A 12,406-nucleotide genomic window follows, 5' to 3' on the forward strand; every position below is an offset into this window, starting at 1 on the left:
GTTGTTTAGATAAAAATCAAGTCTACGACTTAACTATAACCCTGTAAACACAATATTTATTAGAACTCGGTTTCATTGTTTTTATAACATTGTTATTAAGTTATAACTTCCAATCTATTGTTTTCTGATCGATTTAAACGCCAGAATCGAGAACATTGATATGTCACAATAACTCCCAGTAAGAAAAAAAAAATTAATTTACTTTAAGCTTGTAAAAATAACGTATTTATTCTATTTAGTAATTCATTTGTATTCAAAACGTTTTAAACTTAATTTAGTATTGAATACTAAATAAATGTATTATTAAACTACGTGACGAATCAAAAACTTAGTTAAAATACTCTTGTTCACAAACTAGTTTGTATACACATTTCAGATTCTGATATATTATGTTTTATTATAATTTGTATTATGGATTTACGATACCATTCAGACGGTCTACTAGTTATAATATGGTTATTGGTTCTTTATAGACTTGGTATACTAGATATATAAAGATAAGATACTTGTTGTCAATAAATAAATCACTAAAACAAAAAACGAAGCGATATCAAGCGATATGTATTTAATAATATGTAATGTCCATTGAGAAGTCTCTTCAATCTATAATTTCTGTCTGTGTATAAATCATTGTATTATTTACGTTTTGTCAATATTTTGAATTCTTTAGTTTTAAAAAAGATGTTGTATAAAATTAAACAATTTATAAGCAAAACTGCATCAATAACTTGTTTATAATATTTTATTGTACACACATAAATGATTATTCAGATTTCAGTGGGTATGGAAACTTAATAATTTTCTTACTATTCGTGAAATTATGTTAATAATTATAAATTGTCACCACATATAAATATTTATTAAATACTAGTTAATACCAAAGAATAAGGAAAAATTGGTTTTAAAAAATTCTAGACCACTAGATTTGAGAAGTATGGTATGGACAAGTTCTACATGGAATTGTGTCGTTGTAGATAGGAGATACAAGATGGGATAATAATTTATATTTTAATTTTATATTTTATTGTAATTGATAATTTTTTTATTGTTTATTCCTATATGACTAATATTTATAAAGTATATGCTATTATATATTAATTAATAATGTGTGGAAATTGAATGAAATATAAATAATATATTATAAATTTAAACAATAGATAATTATTAAAATTAAACTGTAATATGGAACATAATAATAATTAAGGCATAGTAAATAGTATAATTTTAATTGTTGACACTATATATGCGAAATTATGGCAGATTGTTTTTGTTTAACAAAATTATGTGTTATTTTTTTATTTAATTATACTGCAATAACGGAATCATATTTTTGTGTAAAAAGAGCTAAAAATGTAAAATTACTAAACGATTTGAAATTGGACAAAGATGAATATAAAAAAAAAATAATGATATTGTAGAATATTTTCAGATTATGGCTCATTCAATAAACTTGACACGAGACATTTTTTGGAGATGAAGATTGGTTATTGATTTTAACTTTCAAGCACACCTATTAATACCTATATTGCATCGAATTATAGACGAGTGCCTAATATCACTGATTCCATCTTGTTTGTATTAAAATATTCAGTATAAAAATTGATTATTTTATGTATAAAAAATAAAAATAGAATTTAAATTTCTTAAGTTAAAGTTTAAGTTCAAGCGAATTTTGAGAACGATTTTAGTAAGTAAAATGTATGTTTATTATTTTTGTAACTAGAGATTTGGGGGCCTAGGTGTAGGTCAATTTTTATACCTATTAATATAATTTATAGTGTCGAAATGTTGGCGACCTCTTATCCAATATACCCTCAGCACCCCCGCTAACTTGTATACACAATATCTTGAATAAAGTCCTTTTCATATGATAAACTGTTTGTTGAAAAACAATGATATTAACAAAGCACACAGATTAATATCGATAAAATATATTATCATAATACACGATAACGTGGTCTTTCCTGTAGTTTGTAAAAAAAAAAATATCGACAAATGTGATATTTTAGCACTGCCTCGTCTTCGAGAAACAAACAATGAACTCACTTCATGTATTTTAAAACAGACATTATGTTTGAATACATTGTGGACGAATATAATTACTTTGGCCACGGTATTGAGTTGTATTGTTTGCGGGAGGCGTTGGGACTTCCGGTGAATATCTAAGCCGCCGCCATAGCTACGCAAGAATACAAGTTCGTTATATTTAAAGACTTATTATAATATTATCGTCCTTCCCCGACCATGTTCTTATTATAATAGGCGCGAGTATAATATTAAAGCGCATCGGTTGAACGTGAGTGAAATCGTTAAGACGTCGGATACTATAGATATATAAGGTGATGGACGAACGCGCGGGTTTATTCTTCAAACGATCGTCCTTCGCCGTGAAGAGAGGTGCACTATTATTTATTATGGGGTTCGCGAACGGATATCGCGCAGCGCGACACAAATAATTGGTGTTTTCGTAAAATCCGCTGGAAATCAATAGCCGACGTTTCGTATAATAATAATAATAATAATAATACTACGCGTGTTACCTACACATAAGTGTACATCCGCCGTGACGGCTTAAGGATGCGACGAGTGGTGAGAGGAAGGTAGCTATGTTTTTGTGTTTGTGTTGGGGTGGGGGTGTTAAATACCGATTTTCGAGTGTATTATAATATGAAGGTACACAATAATGTAATACGCGCGCCCATTATTATGTGTGTTGGCCGGTGAATAATCCTACGGAAAAGGTGTAACTTTAGCTAACCCCTTTTCAATTTTTGGCAGTATATAGTCATAGCATTGTCCGCCCGCCGTTGACAGGTCGCTAATCAAAATATTCCGCCCACCAGTGTTGGAACCAATAAAAGACGTTTTTGTCCCGCAAACGGTATGTATAATACCTGGTACACTCGCCGCGGTACACGTATAATAATAAATAAAATAAACGTTATTATGTTACCGCAGCAGTGCTTTTATTTTTCAAAATAATAATAATAATAAAAACGGTGGGCGTCGCGTGCAACCGGCGATTCATTGTTGCCAACATTTTGTCAGTTCCCTGTCACATTTCTTTATTCTTCCTCGCCTTCATATATATACACCTAACCCTTCACTTACGGCACACTCACACACACGTTGCAGATGTTCCCTTGTTCAAACATTATTTCCGTTATTGTTGGCCAAAATACGATCTGCTACTGTGTTCAGTGTGATAAAAATCACTTAATCGATGTACCGATATATATATATAATATATGTATTACTACCTAATAAATATATGTGCCCTCGTTGCCCACCTATAATAACCATATTATTATATATATATATAGGTACAGCCACAAGCGGTCGTTTACAATACTCCTCTCAAAAATACACCTCACTTAAGAGGACGTTGTACCCCATGTGATGTGATGTTTCCATCTTACTAACGCATAACATAATCGAACATTAATATCGTTTAGAGAAATCCGTTTTACTCTTTTACATTCAAAATGTATTTATTTTACAGTGGTGTAGTTTTATGTTTGTCGTGTTCGTGTACACGGCAAGTATAGTCGATAAAATGCTCTCCGATTTTTGAGAGCATATTTGAATAGAAAATTGGATTTTGTTTATACTTTAGAAGTAAAATTAAAAAATCTTAGTATAATTTTTATAATCAGAAAAAACAAAAGCTAAATAAAAACGAGAATATTTACAGGAATCAAATTTTTGACTAAATCGATTTTGTTTTTTTTTTACATAAGGTTATTTTAAAATTCTAACAACTGCTTTAAAATTAAAAACTTTACGTAAGTATTGCTATGATTTGTATTATGTGTACCTATTTGTAAGACTGAGACAACACGGCGAATAAACATACTGTTATTAACGTTGTGATCGAAGTTGTCATTACCAAATAATGTCCCTATATTACGCCGAATTCACGAAATTGCTGAAAACGTGAAATCGGCAATTTGGTTAACAACTTCGAGAAATCGGAAATATTTGTTTGCTGATTTCGTGAATTAGACGAACTTTTTTCTGCCGAATGCACAAATTATTCCCTGACGCTGCGATTCTGTTCGTGGTACTTGATAGACGCAGATTTAAAATTACTAAATAATAAAAAAAATATAAGTTAAGAAAATTATCACACCGAAATCATTACGCTAAGTAATGTTAATTATTAATCATTAATAATAAAATAATCTTTAGACTGCTTCACAGATTTTTTGATCCAAACTTATACAAATTATTTTATTAAAACAAATAAATTTTAAGATTCATCAAAGTATTTGTCATAATTTAGATTGTTATCCATTTTAATAACTCTAAAATAAGTACCACGAAACCTATGCCCACGCTATACTTCATAGTTTTTTTTTTACCTTTCTTATGAATGGATTTGAGGGTATATATGTGAAAAAAACACGACAATACACAGTTGAACACTAAAATTCTTCCTACGTATTGCACATGCTATAATTTGAAAGCATTTATTATGTTTTGTAAAAGAGAAAAAGTGAGAGACAGAGAAACAATTAAGGTCTCAGTAAATTCGATAAGGTCTACGTTACAATAGGCACGTTGACAACATGTTTTCTCTACTTCACACCTACACCCCTGCTTTATTGTTTCCCTCAAACCTACAACTCATAAGAATATGTCTGTGTGACGCGATTTTCCAAAAAAGTATTAATAATAATGATAATTATTGTTTTAACACGTCCACGATATTTTTCTCGTCAATGTTTATAACAAAACATGCCTAAAAAAATATTGAATAACACGTGTGGGATATTAGTAAATATAATATAGTGGTATGATGAATTATTGCTCTGCACCGCGGTGATAGTGACAACAGTATATAATTATACAGCGAGACTCGAATAAAATAAATCAAAAATCGCAATGCAGTTTGGAAAAAACGCTCGCGTTAGTGACGTTAGTTTAGGCACCCATATTATATCATACAGTATAATATATGATGAATTGACGACGAAACATGTGACATATTGTAACAAACGCGGGACACGTTGCAGCAAGTCTCCGGGGACGAAAACTACTATGTAAGAGGGCAAGCCTGAACTGTTTCTTAGTACACTGCACTGCCGTGGTACATAGTCAATCGACCACGGTGTAGTGGTGGTGATGGTGTTGAAATGTGTGCCAAAAGTTGGGAGAGGGTGAGAGAGAGAGGGAGAGCAATCAAAGGGATGTATAGGAGAGGAAATTTTGGAAATTCAATTACAAGTCCGTTGTCGTCCACCACTTATGTCGATGAGCCGAACACACACACATATAAACACACGCATACACACACAAACAAACACATACAGAGGATAGTGTATGTGTATAATGTTTCGATACACGGTGAAATCCGATGGAGTGTTAAACGTCTGGTCCATCGGGAATTGATACGAGTACAACGGCAACGGCAGCACATATAATATTGTACGCGAGCAACGCATGTGGCGAGGGAAATAGATTGGCCGTGTGAATGCCGTGCCGAACACAACAGATGCGGTGTAAATGGGTGGTTTGTAAAAAGGTCTCAACTATCTCTCCCTCTCCTCTCCCCGTCGCCGTGTCTGCTGTCTCTCGTGTCATCGATGATGAAATCCCATCCAGCTGCAAGTTCAGAGGTATCCTTATAGCTAATACCTTATGCCATGCACAATAATATGATATAAAAATGTTATGTAATACGCGTGTATTGTCATATATAGATGATAGCAGAACCGCCGAAGTTTACGCACGTTTAAATCATTAATGACCGTTCCGGTGATTGCAACTGTTTTTTTTTCTAATTTAAACACTAAAATATTAAGATAATTATAGTGTTATTTATTACACAATATCATAGTTTAGCACACCAAATTGTATTATAATATTATTATCAGATAAAGGATCCGGTGATTGACAAACATTACAAATATATTTAAAACGTCACGACTGAAGACTATTTTATTAATATTATTATATTCGTAAATATACGTATATAAGATTATATTAATACAAATATCAAAGATGTTTAATGTAGGTAGAAATGCAATAAATTATAATGATCTAGAGTTTGTTTTTCATGATATGCATTGAATAAACAGATACATTTGTATACCTAATTATAATAAATACGTTCATAAATCATAAAAAAGAATCTCTAGTGGAAAAAAAACATAAAATATGTGATTATGATACTTTATGAATTTATATATGATGTATCAACCTATACTATAAAGGTACACCTAAAATAAAGGAAGAATTATCTATATGAATTTCGGGGTAATTAACTGCGTACTCGATTAAATGAAAAAAAAATTAAATAAATAAAACGAAAACAATTACACTTAATCAGATAAAGAAATATTTTTTTTTTTAAATCACAATGCTTGAAACCATATATTTTATAGTTGAAAATATTCTCAAAAATCAACTAAAATATAAAAATGTGTACAATCAAAATTAAAACCTTTAAAAATTGTTCAATTTAAACCACATAATATTAAAGTTAACACATCATTAAAATTGTAAAATAATATTAATATAGGTGATGATATATGTATTATAAGATCATATAATAAAAAAAATACCCATCATTGTAAAACCAATGGCTTCCATGATCCACTCAGAATCTAGAATGAGAAAAAAAAATGTAAACGTTTTAATAGATATTTCATTAAACATTTTAAAAGTATAATTAATCCAATTTTAATGTTAAATTAAAATAAGAGTAATTTAAAATTTCATTGTTAATGGATTAATGAAATATAGTATTGCTTAAGTGTTTTTAAAAAAAAAAAATGATTAAGTACTTCAAAAATATAAAAATATATATACCTATTTATTTTATTTTCGATCGAATTTAAAACACTGTGCTTATGCGTTTCGATACAATATTATATTATTATTATAATATAATACAAAATTAATTTATAAATAACAATGCGACTTACATGGAAAGGGTGTAAATACGATTAATTTGTATATTATTTTTTCTAAATTGTGCCATAGGTATAGGTATTATATACTATAATAATCTATACACCAGTTGTATATTAGTATGACAAGATTTACATTCCTCAATGTTTTATATATATATATAATACATTTATATAATATATAAAAAGAATTAAGTTAGTAAAAAAAAAGTTTAAATTTAATGTTGTTGTTTTTTTATTTTTTTAAATATTATTTCTGCGTATAATGCACTCCAAAAGTTCAAGAAATGTTTTATTTGTGTTAACTAAATTATTAAATAAAGAAATATTGATTGATTTATTTTAATTTTAAATCAAAAGTGTATACAGTGTATATAACAAGTGATGTATTATGTATATTTCGCATAGCATGATAAAACAAAAACATTTTACGAAATTGTATTTTATAACTAATTTCACAACTTATTAACATTAACAAACACCGCGCGCGATCAAGATATATTTCAATTAAATAGAATGGTCACATAAACTAGTTACGTATTATCACGTTAAAAAAATATACAAAATTTTGGTGTTTTTAACCGTAGTTAATGCCCTGCATATTTTTATATAATAGTAAGGTGGTAATAGGATTATTGATGTTAACGATGAGGGGTGATGGAGGGAATAATGTTTATAAATATTATGGAAACAAACAGTTTACAATGACGATGATAACTTAATAATAATTATTGCTATATTGATTTCCGGTTGGAAAAACTCGGCAGCTACGAGTGATAGACTACCTAATGTCCTACTGTATATATATGGATATATCTATATATATATATATAGACATATAACGATGATCGTAGCGACGGAGCAAGCTGTAAGTATATAAAAGGGTGTTTGGGTGTTAAATTGAAAAATATTTGCCCGCCAATAACCCATTACGGGTGGCTTATCGAAATGCCTCGTAATTTACTCTCGGGGCCGACGTCGACGCACGCTTTCATCTCACCCCCGCCGTTGCATACCCGTCGCCGGAGGATACCAAAGTAACCGGCGGCGGCAGTGCAGTGGTGGTTATATGATTGCTAATAACGGACGGGTATTTTTTTTGCCGGGACGACCATTTGAAACGCGAGAATTTGGCTTACGCACGGCCCGCAGGGGATGTGTCCGCTGCAAGACACGACGTGCGAGGAGCGCAATAAACGGAAATACTTTAAATAGCTTCTGCGTGATCCAACATGGCGACAACGGTCGACGGCCTAATCCTCACGTTTTCCTCGGGCTGACAATCGCGAGCTTTTCGATCCAATCAACCGGAATTCCGGCGGCACCATCACCATCCGTTTGGATTCTCTGATTAATTCGTCTCGCGGTCGGTAACCCGGTGATTTTTTTTTTTTGACTATCACGTACTGCGAGATACATACATACATATATATATATAGTTTATATGTGACTGTTAGATAAGGTAATATACCAGTTATGTGGTTATTGAGTTATTATTAACACGTGTCGGAATGATTGGCGCCGAGTTGGGTTCATGTAATCACGCGTGGTCTATAGTGTTATTAGTATTACACGAAAAGCTATATAGGTTAGTAATGCTTCACAACGGTCCGCGTGTCGGGAAAAAATATCAATTTTTGCAGTTGGTACAATGCAATTATCTGCAGGTAGGTTAAAAAAACCATAAGTTGTCAACGGTTAAAATGGGATTAGGAGAGTTAACGAAAGCGATCTCATATTGGTGGGCCCCGCCGCCTTGGCAATGGATTATGATAGGTATGATGGTTTGTGTTTGTCAATACGGTCTTATAGGTCGGTCACTAAAAAAACGATGACGATTTAATAATCGATAACCTCACGCTATACAATTATGTTATAAACCCGTTCACGTAAAATTGTGGTAACGATATCTCGTCGATACCACTATTAATTAGGTATTATACGGATTATAATATGACAAGTAATACACACTATCGCGGTCGTCTACGTATTGAAATCATTTCGTATTATCATAACAATATTATTGATAATTTAACTTTTGCGTTTCTTCATTACATTTATATTTATTAATATTTTGACCAAAACGACCGTGCAGGGCGAGTCTATCACGCACAACACGATATTCCGTGCATAACTTATACTATATAGCGTACAATAATACATTTAGGTTTATAATTTGTTAATAACCACATCCCGAGCAGGACGTCTAAATACAGTGAAATCCGAATCGACCACAGACACCTGTGTAAAACGGGTACTTTTCTTAACGGACAAAATTATAAAGCCCCGGAAAATAGTTATCTTTGGTATATTTCATGCAATGCATTTCGACCAGTCTATGACGGTCTCTTTTTATAACGGACAACAAAAATCTTAGTTCAAGTCGGGGGTTATCACTTATCACCGTAACGATAACTTAGTCGATTGTGCATATTTATGACTATCGCGTATGTATAACAGTACGTATAATCAATTATAGAGATACGTGTACACCTATTATGTTCAATATTATATTATTATTATTAATACTTACTATGGACTTATTATTTTTATAAAAATACACTTTTATCAATTAATATAGATACGCGTGTGCGATTTTGACTGAAATAACAGTGAAGCCCATCCATCTACAGTGGACACTTTACGATGGTCTCGCGTTACTGTCCGATGACCGTTATGTACGGGTTTCACTGCAGCAGCGATGTACACGTCATAATAATACACACTGCAGTCGCATACACCGGCCGCACTGAGCACGACAGCAGTCGCTCGCATTACGATGTACATGACGATGTTATAATATAATATTATATAGCCCCGCGGAGAAATTAATTCCGCGGTGACCACTCGACACACACACACTCTGCAGGGACGCTGCACCTAATCGACCGTATACGATTGCACGCGTGTAATATGTACATGTATAATATTATACAAACGCGTACAAATAAGTATTATACGTCATGTGCGCCACTTTATATATATTATACTTGTGTATGTGTGTGTGTGTGTGTGTGTGTGTGTGTGTTCGATGTGATACGCGTACGGGCCGATTCCGTCGGGAATACAGGCGGCGCGGCGGGCAAAACTCGATACGGGCGACGGCGCGGTCGGGCGAGGAGGGTTGCGTCGGCGTCGGGATAATGCATGTGCGCGCGGCGACTTTCCGGTCGGGCGATCGGACGGGCAAAACACCGTGAAATCTCTAAATGGAGCTACTGTATACGGTACCTGATATACATATACACACACATAATATATATATATATATTATAATGCAAGGTTCGACGAGGCTACAAGCTCTCTGACGGCACTGGGCAATCGGCCGGATTGAGTTCATCAACTTAATGTAAGTCCCTTACGCCATATATATATTTTAAACATGTATGTTGTGTGTCGACCGACCGGGCGCAAAGTATTCTTCTATAATATAATAGTATTGAGAGTATATTATATAGATAACTCCATGAACGCGCATGCCAACACCTTTCGACAGTCACGCATAAAAGGTATATAATCATATTATATTGTTCTGCGTGATGGTACTATATAGTATATTGTACCGTGCCGTTTGGCATATTCGCATATGGTAACATTTATTGAAGTAGGATAATAGTATACAATATTATTAAACAATTATACAACTAATATATTTTTATGATGGTAAAATATCAACTCTACGTATGAGATGTATAAATTATGTAATAAACGTAAGGTTAGAAAATTTCACGAATCTTCTTGAAATATTTTATTTGTGTGAAAAGAATGAATTACATCTTAGATAGTTGATTTTATTATTTGCTAATTAACATAATTGTATATTTTTTTCAAATTACAGTAGTGTTATTAGTTATACTATTTATTACAAATATAAATACTATTTTTGGCCCCCAAACAGCATAATGATTCATGTGATAAATATCTACTTATATTGATAGGGTAATTTATGAATTAAGGCTATCAATATTAATAAATAATTTCTCATAAATTTTTGTCGAAATATAATCACTTCTTTATTAGGTACTCATCATATCTACGAGTATATCAGGATTTGTGCCTATATCTAAAAATATATATTTTTTATAATTTAATATTTTAGGAAAAGTGAAATTTTCTATTAAAAAATTTGAAGTAAGATATCAAAATTGAAAATATTATGTAGTATAAATTATTCTACCTACTGTATTATTCTATAATAATAATTTTATTTTTTATTGCATTTTATTTATTTTTAATTAATGATATTAATACTGCCGCTTCGAAATAGTGTTTACATTGATTCAGGTATATATTTTGTTATTTTGTCGATCAATATAATTTGTCGAAAACAGTTCAGAAAATATCTATGTCTGTATTATATGGCTGTTTCTCGTTGATCAGTCATATTTGCGATCTCTTTTGAAATATGCTTTCGTGTTTCGTACATTTCTTAAATATAAAAACTATTATTTTCATTCTATAAAATGTTGTTTGATGTAAATCATCAATAAGGAAATAACCGAACAATATATAAAAATAAGTATGTGACTTCGTTTGTTAAAAGCCGGAGTTAGACTTTAAAATACATTTAATGTTAAACCATAAGCTCGTTGATCATTTTTGGAATTTTCTTGCTGAAAATAAGACAATGTCCGCAGAGAATAATTGTATTTTCGTCGTAATATCTATATTCTATACCGTTTTTAAAGAGTATTAACATATTATTTATGGGATTTTTGAATCAGCGGTTTAATGAAAATGATAAATAACTTTTTATTGATTCTAAAAGATTATGTAATTAAATGGTATATTTCATCTGACTTGTTATACATATTATATAATTAGGTTATACATATTATTTGTGTTGTATACAAATATGCAAATTGTAAAAGTAACAACAGGGTAACATAAAATATTCATTAAGATTTTTTTATTTCTATTAATTTGTTTTATTTTGTAACGTGTATTGCTATTATTGTCTAGATGAATTTATATAAAAGGTATAATTAATATACATCAATAATTATCATCAAAAAACAATCTATAACAAAGATTTAAACCGAACACCTGAGGTAAATACGAATATCTTCGTAGATGTACCAATTTATTTTAATAATGCTAATATTATATATAGGTATAAACGGCGTAGGTATAGTGTTTTCGCATGGTGGCAATTTGTTTCGTTGTATTATTATACGACGTAGCCTAACATAGGTAAGAGCATTTATACATAATATATTTATTATAATATTATATACGTATTCGACGTTGATCAAAACGCTTCATTGGAGTGAATTAGATTTATTTCAGCATATACCCCGGTGGCGAATGACGATATTTATAGCTACTAAAGCGCACCGTTTTATTGGCCGCCCGTTAATGTAAGCCGGTTATGATGCATTTAAAAGCTAAATAATCCTCTACTCGGTTTCCGGAATCTGGGTCTCTTGAACCGTCCGGAAAGACGCAATTTTCCGGTCTCAGTTAACATAATAACATAATCGGATTGA

General features: G+C 31.4%; 1 protein-coding gene across 4 annotated transcripts in view; it reads right to left on the reverse strand.

The window, feature by feature from the left end:
- The window catches only part of LOC132931711 (motor neuron and pancreas homeobox protein 1-like), an 87,611-nt gene that overhangs the window by 44,473 nt on the left and 30,732 nt on the right, over positions 1 to 12,406 (reverse strand). For 2 of the 4 annotated variants that reach the window (XM_060997661.1, XM_060997660.1), the window contains exon 3: positions 6,570 to 6,611. The exons of the other annotated variants lie outside the window; for them this stretch is intronic. In XM_060997661.1, the coding sequence (XP_060853644.1) occupies positions 6,570 to 6,611 (42 nt within the window). The remainder of the gene's footprint in view (positions 1 to 6,569; positions 6,612 to 12,406) is intronic. 4 annotated transcript variants of the gene reach the window in all.

The sequence above is a fragment of the Rhopalosiphum padi genome, chromosome 1 (assembly GCF_020882245.1).
Source record: "Rhopalosiphum padi isolate XX-2018 chromosome 1, ASM2088224v1, whole genome shotgun sequence".
Taxonomy (NCBI): domain Eukaryota; kingdom Metazoa; phylum Arthropoda; class Insecta; order Hemiptera; family Aphididae; genus Rhopalosiphum; species Rhopalosiphum padi.